The sequence below is a fragment of the Drosophila gunungcola genome, unplaced genomic scaffold, assembly GCF_025200985.1.
Source record: "Drosophila gunungcola strain Sukarami unplaced genomic scaffold, Dgunungcola_SK_2 000083F, whole genome shotgun sequence".
NCBI lineage: Eukaryota > Metazoa > Arthropoda > Insecta > Diptera > Drosophilidae > Drosophila > Drosophila gunungcola.
Genome location: NW_026453245.1, coordinates 191,142 through 210,507, shown reverse-complemented (window position 1 = coordinate 210,507; position 19,366 = coordinate 191,142). Strand labels below are relative to the sequence as shown.

The 19,366-nt window shown below is 35.5% G+C and overlaps 1 protein-coding gene across 1 annotated transcript; it reads right to left on the bottom strand.

Moving 5' to 3' along the window:
• Positions 1–5,764: 5,764 nt before the first annotated feature.
• On the bottom strand, positions 5,765–6,550 carry LOC128264875 (uncharacterized). Its single transcript, XM_053000579.1, has one exon. It carries the CDS (start codon positions 6,520–6,522, stop codon positions 5,833–5,835), a length of 690 nt encoding a protein of 229 aa, XP_052856539.1. The 5' UTR covers positions 6,523–6,550; the 3' UTR covers positions 5,765–5,832.
• Between the last annotated feature and the right edge of the window lie 12,816 nt (positions 6,551–19,366).

Sequence of the window (19,366 nt, the reverse complement as noted above, 5' to 3'; positions counted from 1 at the left end):
TTCATATACCCTTGCAGCTATTGCATTAATTAAATACTTTTGAAAACATTTAAATTATGATTTACTTGAGTATGTGCTAAAAAAAAACATTGAAACTATGATGATTTGCAGCTCAATTATTAGATAGTTATTTTATATATTTTTATTATTTCTATGGGAGCTATATGCTATAGACGTCCGATTTTGATAAAATTTATACCATAATTCTGAAATAATTAAACATTGCTATATGTCGAAGAACTAAACAAAAAATTAAAAAACAGAAAAGTTATAATTTTTTTTCATTTATTTTTCCGATTGTTCCAATGGGAGCTATATGCTATAGTCGTCCGATCCGGCTCGTTCCGACTTATATACTACCTGCAATAGAAAGACAACTTTTGGGAAAGTTTCATGCAGATAGCTTTAAAACTGAGAGACTAGTTTGCATATAAACGGACGGACAGACGGACAGACGGACGGACAGACGGACGGACAGACGGACAGACGGACGGACAGACGGACATGGCTAGATCGACTCTACTAGTGATGCTGATCAAGAATATATATACTTTATAGGGTCGGAAACGTCTCCTTCGCTGCGTTGCAAACTTCTGACTGAAATTATAATACCCTCTGCAAGGGTATAAAAAAGTATATCTTGTCGATTTAAGTTTGTAAGTTAGTGAATTCTGCAATACTATAAAAACATCGGCTTGCCGAAGTAAGACTCCATTTTGACTTTAACATATTTTGCAAATGAATTTTTTTATTAAATTTATTAAATTACAAATAATAATACATTAAATGTTTACCAATCATTTACTAGTTTCCCGAAATTGTTACCATAAGTATCTAGCCAGGACCCAAATCCAATCGGCTCCATATTAGATATAGACAAATGATTGCTTGCTGGCTTTAAAGAGGAGATGTGGTGATCAGAGCTTGGGTGCGCTATTTGAGTAAAATAACCAAGCTTGACAGCTTCGTGTTCAGTTTTTTTAGTTTCAGCGACAGCAGCTTGAGCGGCAGCTTGAGCTACCGCCGCCTTTGATGCCGCGAGTCGTTGTTGAATAGCCTCAGAGCGCTGAATAGCAGCTGCCGCCTGAGACTTCTGTTTCAATATTATAGCCTGCGTTTGCTTTTCCGTTGCAATACGTTGTTGGTTTAACACATTCTCCTTAGCAGCCTGTAGTTGTTGCTGCGCAACAAAAAAGTTGGCTGAGGCCTGACCAGCAACTGAAACGGCATTTGACACTTCACTGGGTGTAGGCCCGAATCCGAGAGTATGTCTAGCATTCCACCTGAGCCAAGCTTGGTCCCATGGGCTGCCACTAATAAGTCTGGCTCCACTTGCCCATGGAACATGGTCGTCCACAGTAATACCCCTGTTTGGCACCACTTTCAAACTGGAATTACAACAGGCATTCGCAGCTAGTGTCATTAAAAGCATCAACCTGAGAATGGGCCGACACTCTGATTTATTTGATGTAAACTGCATTTTACTAAAGGCAACCAATAGCTCTTGAATTCCCTAGCCTTACTGTTTATAAGCTTTGTTGGGGAGCAGTTTTATACTAGTACCTAGGTAGTTACTAACACGGAAAAAAATCTTAATTTATATGAATTAAATCTGTGTTTTAGTCTCGTTTATTTGAAATTAAGTAATATCTATTTGGTTTTAGGGATTATTATATTATGAACTTTAAATATATAAACTCATTTAATATTACAGAAATCAAAAAGATTGGACCCAGGTCGGCAGGCTTTGCAGTCAAGGGTGACCCACACTGCAACATTGCTTTACAGTAGGCCGACGTGTCACTGATGTTTTTTCCTATATTTGAGGTCCGTCTGCTCTTGCGCAACTATTAATAATTTTTTTTGCTCCCTATCTATTCCTATCTGATAAACATATCACAAAATGAACAAGGAAAAACTAAAAATTAAACAAAAAAATATATATTTTTTTAAATATATATATGTACCCAAAAAGCTATTTCAGCTTTTTATATATAATATATTTATTGTTAGCAAAAAAGATTAATAATGCAAAAATAGCTATACGATGTTTCATGATATATAATATTAGCTTTGATTTAAATTTTATATGAACACGGGTAATACCGGTCTTTTCCATAAAAGCGTATTTTTGTACCTTTGCAGAGGGTATTATTGTCCAGAAGTTTGTAACATTTTGAATATTATTAAATTATACTATTTACGTCTGTCCGTCGGTCAAAATTACAAAGTTCGTTGTTTGTTTTTAAATTTTAGTATAAGTGTTAGAATCTATCCCTTAAGATCTAATCAAAATCGGTTTACTATTTCTAATAGCTGTCATATATCCTTCATACTGACCAAAATTTTCTAAGCTGAATTTTCGGGTGGAAATAAGTTCTTGAAAATTTTAAAATCGTAATTTATTAAACGTACATAGGTTTAACATTATGATATATATCTCGCTCTTTTTTTTCTTTCATTGTCTTATATCATATTGACTGCAGTGATATTAAAAATTAGGGTTGGCGCTAACTTCCGTTCTCGCTTTAAATTTTAACATTTTATTCTAAAATCTATACTGACGAGAGAAAATATGCATTTTAAAATTGTATGAAGCATTTTACTTATTAATTTGTATACCCTTGCAGAGGGTATTATAATTTCAGTCAGAAGTTCGCAACGCAGTGACGGAGACTTTTCCAACCCTATAAAGTATATATATTTTAGATCAGCATCACTAGGAGAGTCGTCAGTCAGTCTGTCCGTCTGTCCGTCCGTTTCTACGCAAACTAGTCTCTCAGTTTTAAAGCTATCTGCATGAAACTTTCCCAGAAGTTGTCTTTCTTTTGCAGGTAGTACATAAGTCGGAACGAGCCGGATCGGACGACTATAGCATATAGCTCACATTAGAACAATGGGAAAAATAAATAAAAAAAATTATAACTTTGCTGTTTCCTAATTTTTTTTAGTTCTCCGACATATAGTAATGATAAAATGTTTCAGAATTACGGTTTAAATTAAATAAAATCGGACTACTGTATCATATAACTCCCATAAAAACAATAAAAATATTAAAAAAATATTTTTTTTATATAAAACTTTTTTCTTTTTTTTGATTTATTAATTATTTGAAAGTTCAGAATTACCCTTTTAATTCTATTAAAATCGGAAAAAAAAATATCTTAAAGCTGTTATATGAACTATCGAATAGTTGAGCTTCAAATCATCATAGCATATACGCAAGTAAATCATAATTTTAATGTTTTTAAGAATATTTAAGAATATTTATTTTGTATAAATCGTTGACGCAAAGCATTTTGTTTTGCCGGCAGAGAAGCAGAGCATGTCATTTATGTTTATGTTGTATGTGTACCGACCACTACTGCCCATTTCCTATATATTTAGTTACGTTCTTAAATTGTTTGGTCTTCCTGGAACGGTAGGGGGAAACGAAATTTGGCTTATTTTTAGTTCAGATTTAGAAGACACCTGTATGATTGGCCGTTCACTTAAAGTTTGCCTTAGCATTAGCATAAAAACCAACATTTTACAATGTATATAGCGAAAACTTTGTTTCTTTTAAAAAAAATTTTGAAAACTTTAGTACTTTTCATTTCATATATGCATTGTAAAATAATTTATATGATTTCCAAAAATGTTGGTATTCACAAAGTTTTGAATTGTTTTTTTTTTGTAATGACATTTTAAAAATTGTTTTCTCTGTTTACATACTGCGAAAATTTTGTACCTCTCACCTTACCTAAATATTTATTTCTGCAAATACATTACACCTTTCTTAGTTTTGAAAATAATAAACAACACAAGACTTATTTTAAGTGCCAACCAATCTGGTCTTGCTAAAATAATCGGTCACGTCTGAGTTTTTTTCTTTAATTTGATACTGTGGAAGTAGAAAATGTTTATAAATTGCTGCAAGTGCACTATCACTGTGGACGGCCGTATTCTTTTTGACTTATTAATAATTTGACAGTTCAGAATTACGGGTTTAATATTATTAAAATCGGAAAATGATATCATATAGCTGCCATAGGAACTATCGAATAATTAAGCTGCAAATCATCATAGCTTCAATGTTTTTAAACATACACGCAAGTAAATCACAATTTAAATGGTTTTAAGAATTTTAAATTTTTGCAATAGCTGCAAGGGTATATTAACTTTGGCTTGCCGAAGTTTGCTTCCTTTCTTGTTTTTTTTAACGTTCCAGAGGCAATTGGGACTGTCAACTTTCAGAGAATTTTCACTTGGTATTTCGTTATCAAGGCAAGGTATAATTGAGGAAAGGTCACTGACGTGACAACGACTAATAGCCTGATTCCATTGCCGCATTAGTGGACTTTTTAAATGTGCCTGATTCCATTGGAGCATTAGCATTTAGCTAATGCTACTCCGACATGTGAGTGGCACGAACAGCTGATCTGGGTTTGTTTACTTTTGAATTTTGTCAAATCCAAAAGAAATTAATTAAAAATAATGAATAAGAGTGAGTTTACTCAACTCTTAAGTGCTCAGCAGGACATCCATAATGCGACCGAGGCATTTGGAGGCCAACTTGGACGACAAGGAAGAGAAGCTGATGGTGTTGTTTAACAGGTTTGCAAAGAAAAAAAGGGCAAGGATCCCCGTTTGTGTGGGAGTTATTTCCTGCCAGAGATCCAGCAGTAATGCATTGTGGTACTGGGAGCAGAACTTGCAGCGTGCACCATTGTTTTCACTAATTTTTATACAAAATAGATTTTATATTCGAAAGAAATTAAAAATTGCTTCAACCTTGCATATATCGGTATTTTCCGTTATTTTTCTAAAAACGTTCGGGGCGAATGGTTTTTTATCGCATTTATTTTAAATGCGGAATTAAGCCTTATGGGATTCACTGTGTAAATAAATGCGCGTTAGGCTAAATGCGTTTTAATGCGCCAATCCTATGCGAGGAATTCCCCAAGAACTTTTGAGGATTATGACTAGGACTTCCGGTAGGATTCCTCCCAATTTTCTCAAGGAATTCCCCAGGAGTTCCTAGGGAATACTTTGTGATTTCCGACAGAATTCCTGGGGATATCCTAAAGATTTCATCGGCAACTCTTTGGGAATTGTCTACAATTTGTGCTCGAAATTCCAAAAAATTGCGATGGGAATAAAAGTGAAAATTCTTTCCAATTTCTTTTCGAAGGGTTATACCAAAGGCTGCATGGGTATGAGCCTATAAAAGTTAATTTGAAGATCATTTGTAAATGTTTTTTGCAAGAGACAGCACTTGCATCGTAGAAAATGTTTATGTAAAAACCGACAACGGTATTGAAATTATAGACTAACAGTCGTTAAAGATTAACAAAAATAAAATTATACAATTCTATTAACAATATTGTAACGATTTTTACGATGCCACAGGCAACACTTGGTACAAAGCCAATGGGCGTGGCAACTTGTAATTTTTTTAAGCATTTTCAGCAGTTGGGAAAAGGTTGGGGTCGAAAGGTTTAACGCGCAAAACTAATTTGGGTTTTCAGGCGATGATTTTTTTATTTTGAGCTTGATCTATATTAGAAAACCAATCCTTATCACATGTATAGAAAAGTTAAAAAACGTTATATTTCTAGTAAGCTGGAAAACAAATATAAAATAGGCATGAAAACAATGAGAAACTTGAATACACAATGAAAAAAAAAGTATATCTTGTCGATTTAAGTTTGTAAGCTAGTGAATTCTGCAATACTATAAAAACATCGGCTTGCCGAAGTAAGACTCCATTTTGACTTTAACATATTTTGCAAATGAATTTTTTTATTAAATTTATTAAATTACAAAACTTATCCAGTGGTAATTAAATGTTTACCAATCATTTACTAGTTTCCCGAAATTGTTACCATAAGTATCTAGCCAGGACCCAAATCCAATCGGTTCCATATTAGATATAGGCAAATGAATGCTTGCTGGCTTTAAAGAGGAGATGTGGTGATTAGAGCTTGGGTGCGCTATTTGAGTAAAATAACCAAGCTTGACAGCTTCGTGTTCAGTTTTTTTAATTTCAGCGACAGCAGCTTGAGCGGCAGCTTGAGCTACCGCCGCCTTTGATGCCGCGAGTCGTTGTTGAATAGCCTCAGAGCGCTGAATAGCAGCTGCCGCCTGAGACTTCTGTTTCAATATTATAGCCTGCGTTTGCTTTTCCGTTGCAATACGTTGTTGGTTTAACACATTCTCCTTAGCAGCCTGTAGTTGTTGCTGCGCAACAAAAAAGTTGGCTGAGGCCTGACCAGCAACTGAAACGGCATTTGACACTTCACTGGGTGTAGGCCCGAATCCGAGAGTATGTCTAGCATTCCAGCTGAGCCAAGCTTGGTCCCATGGGCTGCCACTAATAAGTCTGGCTCCACTTGCCCATGGAACATGGTCGTCCACAGTAATACCCCTGTTTGGCACCACTTTCAAACTGGAATTACAACAGGCATTCGCAGCTAGTGCCATTAAAAGCATCAACCTGAGAATGGGCCGACACTCTGATTTATTTGATGTAAACTGCATTTTACTAAAGGCAACCAATAGCTCTTGAATTCCCTAGCCTTACTGTTTATAAGCTTTGTTGGGGAGCAGTTTTATACTAGTACCTAGGTAGTTACTAACACGGAAAAAAATCTTAATTTATATGAATTAAATCTGTGTTTTAGTCTCGTTTATTTGAAATTAAGTAATATCTATTTGGTTTTAGGGATTATTATATTATGAACTTTAAATATATAAACTCATTTAATATTACAGAAATCAATAAGATTGGACCCAGGTCGGCAGGCTTTGCAGTCAAGGGTGACCCACACTGCAACATTGCTTTACAGTAGGCCGACGTGTCACTGATGTTTTTTCCTATATTTGAGGTCCGTCTGCTCTTGCGCAACTATTAATAATTTTTTTTGCTCCCTATCTATTCCTATCTGATAAACATATCACAAAATGAACAAGGAAAAACTAAAAATTAAACAAAAAAATATATATTTTTTTAAATATATATATGTACCCAAAAAGCTATTTCAGCTTTTTATATATAATATATTTATTGTTAGCAAAAAAGATTAATAATGCAAAAATAGCTATACGATGTTTCATGATATATAATATTAGCTTTGATTTAAATTTTATATGAACACGGGTAATACCGGTCTTTTCCATAAAAGCGTATTTTTGTACCTTTGCAGAGGGTATTATTGTCCAGAAGTTTGTAACATTTTGAATATTATTAAATTATACTATTTACGTCTGTCCGTCGGTCAAAATTACAAAGTTCGTTGTTTGTTTTTAAATTTTAGTATAAGTGTTAGAATCTATCCCTTAAGATCTAATCAAAATCGGTTTACTATTTCTAATAGCTGTCATATATCCTTCATACTGACCAAAATTTTCTAAGCTGAATTTTCGGGTGGAAATAAGTTCTTGAAAATTTTAAAATCGTAATTTATTAAACGTACATAGGTTTAACATTATGATATATATCTCGCTCTTTTTTTTCTTTCATTGTCTTATATCATATTGACTGCAGTGATATTAAAAATTAGGGTTGGCGCTAACTTCCGTTCTCGCTTTAAATTTTAACATTTTATTCTAAAATCTATACTGACGAGAGAAAATATGCATTTTAAAATTGTATGAAGCATTTTACTTATTAATTTGTATACCCTTGCAGAGGGTATTATAATTTCAGTCAGAAGTTCGCAACGCAGTGACGGAGACTTTTCCAACCCTATAAAGTATATATATTTTAGATCAGCATCACTAGGAGAGTCGTCAGTCAGTCTGTCCGTCTGTCCGTCCGTTTCTACGCAAACTAGTCTCTCAGTTTTAAAGCTATCTGCATGAAACTTTCCCAGAAGTTGTCTTTCTTTTGCAGGTAGTACATAAGTCGGAACGAGCCGGATCGGACGACTATAGCATATAGCTCACATTAGAACAATGGGAAAAATAAATAAAAAAAATTATAACTTTGCTGTTTCCTAATTTTTTTTAGTTCTCCGACATATAGTAATGATAAAATGTTTCAGAATTACGGTTTAAATTAAATAAAATCGGACTACTGTATCATATAACTCCCATAAAAACAATAAAAATATTAAAAAAATATTTTTTTTATATAAAACTTTTTTCTTTCTTCTGATTTATTAATTATTTGAAAGTTCAGAATTACCCTTTTAATTCTATTAAAATCGAAAAAAAAATATCTTAAAGCTGTTATATGAATTATCGAATAGTTGAGCTTCAAATCATCAAAGCTTCAATGATTTTAAGCATATAAGCAAGTAAATCATAATTTTAATGTTTTTTAGGATATTTAAGAATATTTATTTTGTATAAGTCGTTGACGCAAAGCATTTTGTTTTGCCGGCAGAGAAGCAGAGCATGTCATTTATGTTTATGTTGTATGTGTACCGACCACTACTGCCCATTTCCTATATATGTAGTTACGTTCTTAAATTGTTTGGTCTTCCTGGAACGGTAGGGGGAAACGAAATTTGGCTTATTTTTAGTTCAGATTTCGAAGACACCTGTATGATTGGCCGTTCACTTAAAGTTTGCCTTAGCATTAGCATAAAAAACAACATTTTACAACGTATATAGCGAAAACTTTGTTTCTTTAAAAAAAATTTTTGAAAACTTTAGTACTTTTCATTTCATATATGCATTGTAAAATAATTTGTATGATTTCCAAAAATGTTGGTATTCACAAAGTTTTGAATTGTTTTTTTTTGTAATGACATTTTAAAAATTGTTTTCTCTGTTTACATACTGCGAAAATTTTGTACCTCTCACCTTACCCAAATATTTATTTCTGCAAATACATTACACCTTTCTTAGATTTGAAAAAAATAATAAACAACCCAAGACTTTTTTTAAGTGCCAACCAATCTGGTCTTGCTAAAATAATCGGTCACGTCTGAATTTTTTTTTTTAATTTGATACTGTGGAAGTAGAAAAATGTTTATAAATTGCTGCAAGTGCACTATCACTGTGGACGGCCGTCCATATAATAACAAAACGCATTGAAAATATACATGTAAATACAGAACGCGATGTAAAATTGTTGATTTTAAGTTTGTGTAATTTACTTTTTTTAATTTTTATTTTTTTTTTATTCTGGTTACCAGCTAGTACAAAAATTCAATATTGTCCGTATAAAATAAATTTATCGGCGGATTGTTGAGGTTAATAGCTTGTTTTATTGAAACTTGTCGAGCTCTAGCATCTATGTTAGGAAACTTATCCTTATAACATGTATGAAGTTAAAGAGTGTTCCATTTCTAGTTAAATAAGCTATCGACGCAATCGGTTAAGCAGAACTGGAGATTTAAAATAAAATAGGCTTTAAAACAGGTGAAAGACCTTTTTAAGGAGCTGTACCAGTGTAACTAACGAAAAATTAAGGATTTTTTTTTCAATTTTTTAAAATGGAAAGTACATAGTAGAATATTTAGAAATTTTTTTGCACATAATAGGTAAGTTGTCAACTTTAATTTAAGGTTTCTCTTTTACATAAATATTGAGAAATAACGAGCTATGAGCTATCTGCCGAGGGTCCAAAAAAAAAAAACTCTAACTGCTGACATGATTTCTGTCGAATTAGAGTCTGAAATCGAAAAATTCTGAAAGATTATGAAAGCTAAATACATTTCCCTTACAATAACCTACGATCAGATATTAACAAAATGACATCGGTTTTAACGAAAAAGTAATTTTTGGGGTAAAATATTATCTTTAAAATTATGCCAAATGGACAAATTTTAACTTATCCAAAAGTTCGTAGGTCCTTGTATGTACGACCCATTCAAGATCATTAAGTGTTAATTTGACCGATCGGTAAACTTGTAGTCGAGCTATGATGTCAGCAGTTTTCAAAAATACCGTTTCGAGTTAAACGCGTTTAAAGTTTCAGGTGCAGCGGTGTATGCCTGCGAGCGGTCGTTCTCTAGAACGCTGTCATATTTTAGATACGACCTTGCCGCTTTTGCAGGATATTAATAAAATTGTAAATTATCGATAACCCCCCTTAACATTCGTTTGGTCGATAGCGATATTTGAGGGATGTCCCGAATTTAATGGGAGCTTTATATTGTTCATGAAAAATATGGGTGGCAATGCGTAGGTAAGACTAATGTTTTATTTCAGATTATGTTTGTATTTAATCCCTATAGTAGTCTATAACCGTTTTTGATTGAGCTTCAAAGCTTTTCTTTCACATTACTTTTTGGGAACCCTGCTCGTTTACAGGAAAATGATTTTTGTGACTTGTAATCGACTATAGCATTTAATGTTTTAGCGTAATGAATTTGAATTGGATATCCAACATTTCAGGTGTTGAAGTAGCAATTGTCTCTCTCTTAGCCCGTCTTAATGTGTCACTTTGTTTGGCTTTCAGAAACAGGAAATGAATGGATTTAAAATAATTATAATTGTTCAATAGGCCACTAACTCCAATTACCCTTGTTTGCCTTATCTCTAATAAGTTAAAACAAAGTTACATTTAATATATTCACTCTTAAATGATATGGTATTAGTTGTTAAGCCCAAAAAATAAATAAAATAAATAACAAAACAAAAAAAAATTGCATAGCTTCCAATAGGCTATAAGGTTAAGTAAACAGCTTATTTTTTTACAAGAATAGAAGTAAATCTCTTTTATTGAATTTCATATATACACATACTAAATTGGTAAGATATGATACTCATTCCAATGAAATTCCGTCTGATTTTATGAGTGATACTTAATACTTTGAAATCTTTGAAATGAAAAAGTACGCGATTCGATAATATCAACATTCACAAAAACAATTTCAAATTATTTAAAATTTTTTTGATATTAAAATGTAGAATCGATGATGTTGTAAGCTTTATGTTTTAATATCAAAACTATATTATTGAATATTTAATGCTAAAAAAAAGCAAATTGATATTATTGTACATTTAATATTTTATTAAAAATAAATGTAGAAGCCGAATGTATGCTAATATATGTATGCGAAACGTATGTATGTACATTGTTTTTATAACTTACTTAAAATATATATATGTATGTCGGATCTTTATTTTTGTTTTCTTGGTATCACGTTCTTAAAATAAGAATTGACATAAAATGCTGAAAACTTAACCACAAACTCTATCTAACTTAACTACATTTTAACTCAAATTTAAATAAATGTTAATTTTATATATTAAAAGAAATTGTAATCTAGAATCAGAATATTGTAACTCCGTATCACAACACAACGTGACTAGTACATTAAACTAAGAGTTTAATTACTCGTAGTGCTAGGATGCAAAATAAATAAAATAAAAAAATAAATCCAATTCAAATAAGATTACCAAAGTTCAAATCCGATACCGCAGGGGCAAGTGCAGCTTCTATTGCTCTACAGTGGACCTGATAGTGTCAGAAAAACCTATGAATGGAAGCGCACTACAACGGATATTAAAACACGAGCAGAGGTGCAGAACGAGTCAATACAGGAAATTATATCGCTTCGGAGAAATGTCATTTCTGCGGAAAATTGGCCATAAAATCGTCGACTGCCACGCGATGAAAAGCAGCTCGAAGAAACCACACGGAACCCATTCAATTTTCAGCCGACCGATCGACGCTAAGAGGGGAACCATTACATGCTACCAGTGTGGGAATCTGGGACACAGAATAAAAGCGTATTAACTTGTGTAACGTATCTGGACCAAAAAGCACTTCGACAACATCCGGTGAGTCTTATCCATTTTGCATTGATTCTGAGTAGTAGTAACAATTGTTATTGTCTTTAAAAAATTCGTTTTAATCCAAGATATTGGTACAATTAAAATTTAAAATTATTATCATTAAAATAACAATTAAACAAAAAATTCGGATTTTTATATTTGTTCCATTTACCTTTACAAAAATATATAAAGTATTTTTTTTTATTTATTACTTGTTTAAAGACAATTAAAATTACACTGTGGACTGATTTCTATAAATTCGAATACGTACATATATGTAAAACATTTTACTGCTACCACTGATTTGAATTTGTAAACAAAAATAAAATGTATGCTGAAATATTATAAAATATATTATAACATATAATATTCATATTTTTATCATAACCCAATAGTAAATACGCCCATATTCTTAGGGTACCAAGTTTGAATAGTGGCAAAAGACAAAATATTCTTGATGCGCCGAAATGAAATAAACGCATACATGCTCCCGTGTATGAGAATGCATGATCACGCATACATAAAAAGACGAATTCAAGCGCAGGGCAGCCTTCTTCAAAAAGCGCCTCTCTGCGACTGAACGACTGAACTCGTGCAATGAGTGCGCGAGCATAAAAATGAGAATAAGAACGAGAGAGCAAAAAACCCGAACGCACACGAAGTGCACGCACGGGGGGCCTCCCGCTTGCCGTTTTTTTGTGTCCAAAATCGTTCTATGAAATGACCAGCCTATACGTTGTATGGTTAGTGATTAAACTAAGAGTTTAATTACTCGTAGTGCTAGGATGCAAAATAAATAAAATAAAAAAATAAATCCAATTCAAATAACATTACCAAAGTTCAAATCCGATACCGCAGATCATTACTGGGTTGGATGGTGTAAATAAGTCTAGCTTGTTGTGTATTTTGAATGAATTCTGGGACGCATTTATAGATGGATTCCTTACAAGGCGAGTGACAACCACCGAGTTTTATATTCGATTAATTTATCCAAAAAAAACGGTCCAAACAGAATCAGTAAAGAGGAAAAAAAAAAAAAGTGAGTAAAAGAATAAAAGAATTACTACAAGCTAATATCATCCGACCTAGCTCTTCTACATTTGCTAGTCCAATGTTTCTAGTAAAAAAAATATGTATCTGACTGACTCGGTATAGATTATCCCTAGTTAAATTCGAACACGGTGGCAAAAAAGTAACCGTTGCCTCTTATTATCGATCAGATTGCTAGATTAGGTGAGGTAAAGTATTTCACGTGTTTGGATATGGCAAGAGGCTATCACCAGATTCCGATTCACGCAAACTCAGTTGAGCGTACAGCATGCGTTACAGAAGAGGATCAGTTTGAGTTAAGTGCCTTTCGGACTTAAGAATGCGGCACCTGTGTTTCAAAGGGCGGTAATTAAAGCGTTAGGTAATCTGGCCTATTCATATGTCATAGTTTATATGGACGATATCTTAAAAACCTCTAGTACACAAGAAGAAGCATTTAAAAGATTAAGAACTGTTCTGAGCCATTACCTCAAATTGCTTTTTCATTAAATATCGGGAAAATATCCTTTTAAAAAACAAGCGTGGATTATTTAGGTTTTCAAATCAAGGATGGCGAAGTTAGACCAAATCCGCGAAAGGTACATGCCTTGGTCAATCTACCCCCTCCGCAGTCAGTTACACCAGTAAGGCTATTTTTGGTTTAGCGTCATACTTTCGACAGTTCGTCCAAAAATTTTCTGAGATAATGAAGCCGTTGTACGCCCTCACCTGTCAAAAAATAAAGTATACAAGTGGAAAAGCGACCATGAGAAAGTGGGTAAAAAAATTATCGGTATTTTAACTGATAAGCATGTGCTTTTAATATTTGACCCCCAATATCCTCTCGAACTGTACACTGACGCGAGCATGGATGGCTACGATGCAATCTACTCCATAAAATCGATAAATGAATTGCGTTCTAAAATACTTTTCATTTACGTGGACGATAGTAAAATGTAACGAACAACGTTGAGCTGATGGTATTGCAAACTGTTAGCCCTGCACGCGTTTAAATCCGGCTCTAGCTCGTCAGCGAATGTCGTGGTGTTCTTGGGAGGCTGCAGCTTACGGGTGCTCTTAAATATCTTTCACAAATAATATGTATTGCGTGCAAATAGGCAACGAGCCAATATCGGCCGGAAAAGAGATAGCATATCAAACAGACAGACAGACAGAGATAGCACTTCTCACACTACACGCCCCTAGATGTAAATGGGGGTGTTATCAGCCCACTCTACCATGGCCAATGCTCTTCCAATACAATACTGCATCAGGCCCCTTTTAATAACTGATTCTACGAAGGCTCTCGGGTTAGCATGGAGTTAAAAAGATGATTGTTTACTCAGACATTATAATAAGTGTTTATTCACTAAATATAAGGGGGAAAGATATTAACTTCATTTAAATTAAGATATTTTTGTGTATACAGGTATTGTTTAAAACTAGCATGCATAATTCTTAATAAAACTTTAAATTTTCATTTTTTTTTTTATTTTCATTTCAGTAACAAAAGGGTATTAAAATATATTTAAATCGAATATTACAGATTTACTTTTCTACTTCACTGTTTTCTTTTTGTTTGTTTAATAAGAAATATTATCGTTATCATTCAGACAATTTATTTAGTATTTGGTTGCTTTTATATTTCAAGGGTTTTTTTTTTTGTATAGCGATAAATTTTTACTTGATCAATTAGTTGCGTAATAAAATTTCGGATAACTCTCAAGACCGTTAACTTTGCCGAAGGGTATTAAATTGTCAAACTTGGCTCACCTGAGAAATCCCACTGATGAAAGCGCTTCCATATGTTGGTGGTGTTGCTGAAAATTTGTATACAATATGGAAGCCAAAGAAATTCGGCAATTACAACCTTTTCGGCTCATACGTCTGCACATCTTTAACTGGTCCGAAACTTACATACACATCTCTAGAATTTTACATGTTCCTCCTCTCCACCTATATTCGCATCTTTTTTAGTCTATTTATAACTAACGATAAAAGCTTTCGAACTTCTTGTTCTCTTCTTATGCACACCTACTGCTCTTTTTCTATTCACATTTCTTTTAACATTTTAACTTATTAATATTTTTTTATTGATTTTAATTAGTAGAACTAAGCCTTATCTTATCTTTTTATTTGGCAACTTCAAATTTACTTCATTTTATCTGTGTAAAAATCTGGGTTTGCTTTTACTTTTGTGTTTACATTAAGGTTTGCGTTTACTTTTATATGTACTCAGCTTTGCGATCACTTGTATACATGCATTTCTTTGTTTACTTTTATATTTACATTTAGTTTGCTTTTACTCTTATATACGCATTTTGCTTTGCGTCTACCTTTGGGCTCTATTCTGACTTAGTTTTAGACACTTCACTATGGGAAATACTGGGATTTAATTACTGTAGGCCATAGCTGCAGATTATGAGAGCACAGACGGGTTTATAATCACTTGTTGGTATGCAATTTAATTAAGTCGACAGACGTATGATACCAAAAAAAATGCACTGAAAACTTATTGCGGTATGATGCTGGCGCTGGTTATGTTGAGTTCCTGATGGCGTTTCCTTCTCCTCGCTGCTCCGTGGTTTAGACGAAGACGTGGACGAATTGAACTTCCTTTTTGGGGCAGAAATTGACTGACGATATGATCGCCGGAGGTACTCGGCGACGAAAGGGCATGTAAGAACGCCGTCCCCTATGACAAATAAAACGCCTGAATGAGGGCATGTTCACTTGCACCGGTTATAGGTTATGACTTACCCGTGAGGGTGTGGTAACTAACCGTTTTGGCCAGAATCTGGCCAAGAATTGGTTCACTGCCACTGTAATACCGTATGCCGCGCAAAAATTTGTGCAGTGGTGAGCTGCGAAAGCCTTGATCGGCCACAACCTCTTTACTTTTAGTTGTATTATCGCTTGTACTTTAGTTGTATTATCGCTGTTCTTTTGCCAGCTATACAACCGCTCAGGTCGAGACTCAGATTAAGAAGAAATCATGAGGTTTTCGAGGGCGGATATTACAAGATGGGTTACAACCGGGATTAGAGCTGGGCTATCGCTAAAAACGTTAATGCTAATGCAGTCCTACCTATTGACGATTAATCTTCCCCTCTTAAGGTTTACAGCCGAAACCGCCCGCTAGGTGGCGCAACTAAACATACGATATGAGGTTCTATACTCCACTACAACACCCCCCCGCTAAAATCAGACTTGGGGGTAAACCCAACAAGGCTGATCCCGCCAAGACTATTGGCGCAGATCTTTTGCATGGTAGCGTCCGACGAGTTTACCTTGAAGGTCCTCAATGTCGTAGTATGAATTTCCTAGCTTCTGACGCACACGTGCCTTCACAAATGCAGGACCTAATTTGGCATTGTATCCTGTTTGAAAACAGCTTTGCTTAAAATTCCTCCGAAACACTTCTTGACCATTGGAGTAGGAAACCTCACGCGATCTAAGATTGTAGCGCTCTCTATTATTGTTGTCTTGCTTTTCTGATAACTTAATTGCCTTGCTATGAGCTAATTCTAACGAGTCTGTTCTAGTGAATGTCACCCCTCTATCTTGTAAAGATTGCAGCGATCTCAATAAGGAGTAAGTGCCTCCTGATGTCACCATGTGTTGGCCAAATACCATATAATAAGGAGATGTCCCGATGGCTGAATGGGTGGCAGACCTAAGGGCGCAGGAAATGCTGCTTAGATTTGCATCCCAATCTTTTTGGCTAGCATCTACATACGATCGAATAGCAGTAATTATTGAGCGATTCACTCGCTCTGATGCATTTGCTTGGGGCGAATAGATTGCTGTGAGCTTATGAGTAATCCTGTGTTCCCTTAACAACTTTTGAAACAATTCAGCCCTAAACTGTGAGCCGTTATCTGAAACTATTGTTTCCGGCACGCCGCACAAATGAAACAACTCCTCTCTCATATACTTCACAACGATGGCCGCTTCCAGCTTTTTAACGGCTTTCAAGAAGACAAACTTCGAGAAGTGATCCAGAACTATAAAAATTGCGACGTTTCCACTACGCGACCGAGGGTATGGACCTAGAAAGTCTATATAAACACGCTGGAAGAATCGTTGAGATTCTGGTGCTTTTCCCATGGGAGGCCTTAACGGACAGTTGGGGGCTTTTGTGGACTTGCAGGTCTCACATTTGCTTATGTATGACTTTACGTCACCCACCAAACCAGGCCAGTAATAGTAGCGGCGTATACGTTCTAGAGTTTTATGCACGCCTCCATGAGCAGCAAGTGGGTGATTGTGTGCATTTTCCAACACAACGGGCACCAGCTGTATTGGTACCCATAGTTTCCAGATATAAACATCGTGAAGAGGCTCACCTGTCGCATGCTCTGATCGTCGATAAACCAAGTTATCTAACACTTTTAAGTCAGGAAATTTCGAATTGTTGGCCCTAACACTATCTACCAGGCTTAAATATTCTGGGCTTTGAAAATGTTTGGACGTTACATCCACCAGCAAGCCCTGTGAAGCATCAATGCTCGCTATTTCGTCCTCGTTGACTCTAGAGAGAGCATCTGGAACTACATTAAGTGATCCCCGGCGATGTTCGATCGTAAATTTAAACGCTTGCAATTTGAGAGCCCATCTTGCCAAACGGCAATTGAGATCCGTCTGACCCATTAACCACTTCAGCGATGCATGGTCTGTAATTATCGTGAAGTCCTGACCTTCTACGTAGGGACGAAATCGCTTAACGCTTACAATTGCAGCCAGGCACTCTTGTTCACTTACTGAGTAGCTTTTTTGGGCCTTGTTAAGCTTTTTAGAGACAAAAGCGATCGGGTACTCGTCACCCTGTTCCGTTTTCTGGACTAAAACACCTCCTACGCCACTTTTGCTAGCATCGCAATGGATGTAGAAGGGCTTTGAAAAATCTGGGCTTCTAAGGACAGGTGCGGAACAAAGCATTCGTTTCAACTTTATAATTGCCTGATGTCCTTCCTCTGTCATCGTGAATTTTCTTTTTGCCTTAAGTAAGTCTGTCAAGGGTGCAGCTACCGTAGCAAAATTGTCTATAAATTTGCGGTACCAGCCCGCCATACCTAGGAAGCTTCTCATACTTTTCAGGGTTTTGGGCAACGGAAACTTCTCAATCGCTGACACTTTTTCCGGATCTGTGCGTATCTCACCTTCCCCGATGACATGCCCTAAATACCTGACCTGCTGAACGCAAAAATGACTTTTTTGAACATTGATTGTCAAACCGGCAGATCGGATGCGATCAGAGACTGTTTTCAGGACTTTTATATGGTCTTCAAAGCTCTCTGACACTAGCAAGAGATCATCAAGATAGATGAAAACCTCATTGCGCAGTGAAGCAGGGATAACTTTGTCCATTAAACGCGACATTGTTTGGCCAGCGTTGCAAAGGCCAAACGGCATTACCTTAAATTGGTAAAGCGGCCGACCTGGGATCGTAAACGCAGTCTTATCCCTAGATGCTGGATCCAACGGGATTTGCCAAAATGCATCCTTAAGGTCCAGACTGCTTATAAAAACGGCTTTTGGTAGGCGACTTAGGATGCCGTCAATCTGTGGCAGTGGGTACGCATCCTTGACAGTAACTGCATTCACTTTCCTGCTATCTAGGCAAAGCCTAACCTTTCCAGGTTTTTGCACCAGGACCACTGGCGAGGACCAAGCGCTATCAGACTCTTCTACTACGCCGAGCTGCAGCATTCGATCTACTTCTCCATACAACAGCTTTTCCACGGCTGGCGATACGGGAAAATGGCGCTGCTTTATGGGCTTAGCGTCACCCACATCAATGTGGTGTGAAAGGAGACTTGTTTTACCCAAACCAGCGGATGCGAATGATGGGAACTGATCAACTACTTTCTGGAGGGTTTTCTTCTGTTCCTCAGACAGATTATGAGCGCTTAGCTCCGAAATCTGAATATCGGGAGGTAACAAATCGAAAAGTTGCCAAAAGTCAACGCCGAGATAAAGGTTCTGCTTCAGAGAAGGAACTATGTGCATATCAATAGCCTTTATCTGACCATTATATTCTATATCTGTGCTTAATCGACCTACAATATTCTGCTTGCTTCCATCTGCAGTACAAATATTATTAAACACTCTGCGAATGGGGACTTTACTACCAAGAATTTCCTGTGCGAACTGACCGCTCCGGTATCCATAAGCCCTTTAATTTTGCGATCAAGGATTTTGACCACGGTGTATTCCGCTTTACCTCATCAAGGAAACATTCTCGTCTTCTACATATTTCGCGAAGTTTTGAGATTGTTTCCGTAGGAATATTTAAGATTTCGTGTCTTATTTCTGCTCTCAGATTGCGCCTTAGAATCTCTATCAAGGCTTTTTCATTCAAAGGGCAATCCAGGCTATCAGTCAACTGAACTATAGCATCATAAAACGAATCGAAATTCTCTTTTTCTTTTTGTTTTCGATCTCTAATCAATTCTCGAATATCTACATCTGTCCTAGTATCCCTGAATTGACGACGAAGTGCGCCACACAGTTCGCTCCACTTTACGGATTGCACTGATTTATGATACCGCCAGTAAAAGTCACTTGCCTTACCCTCAAACAATGCACTTGCGTTGCTACAAATTACATCGAATTT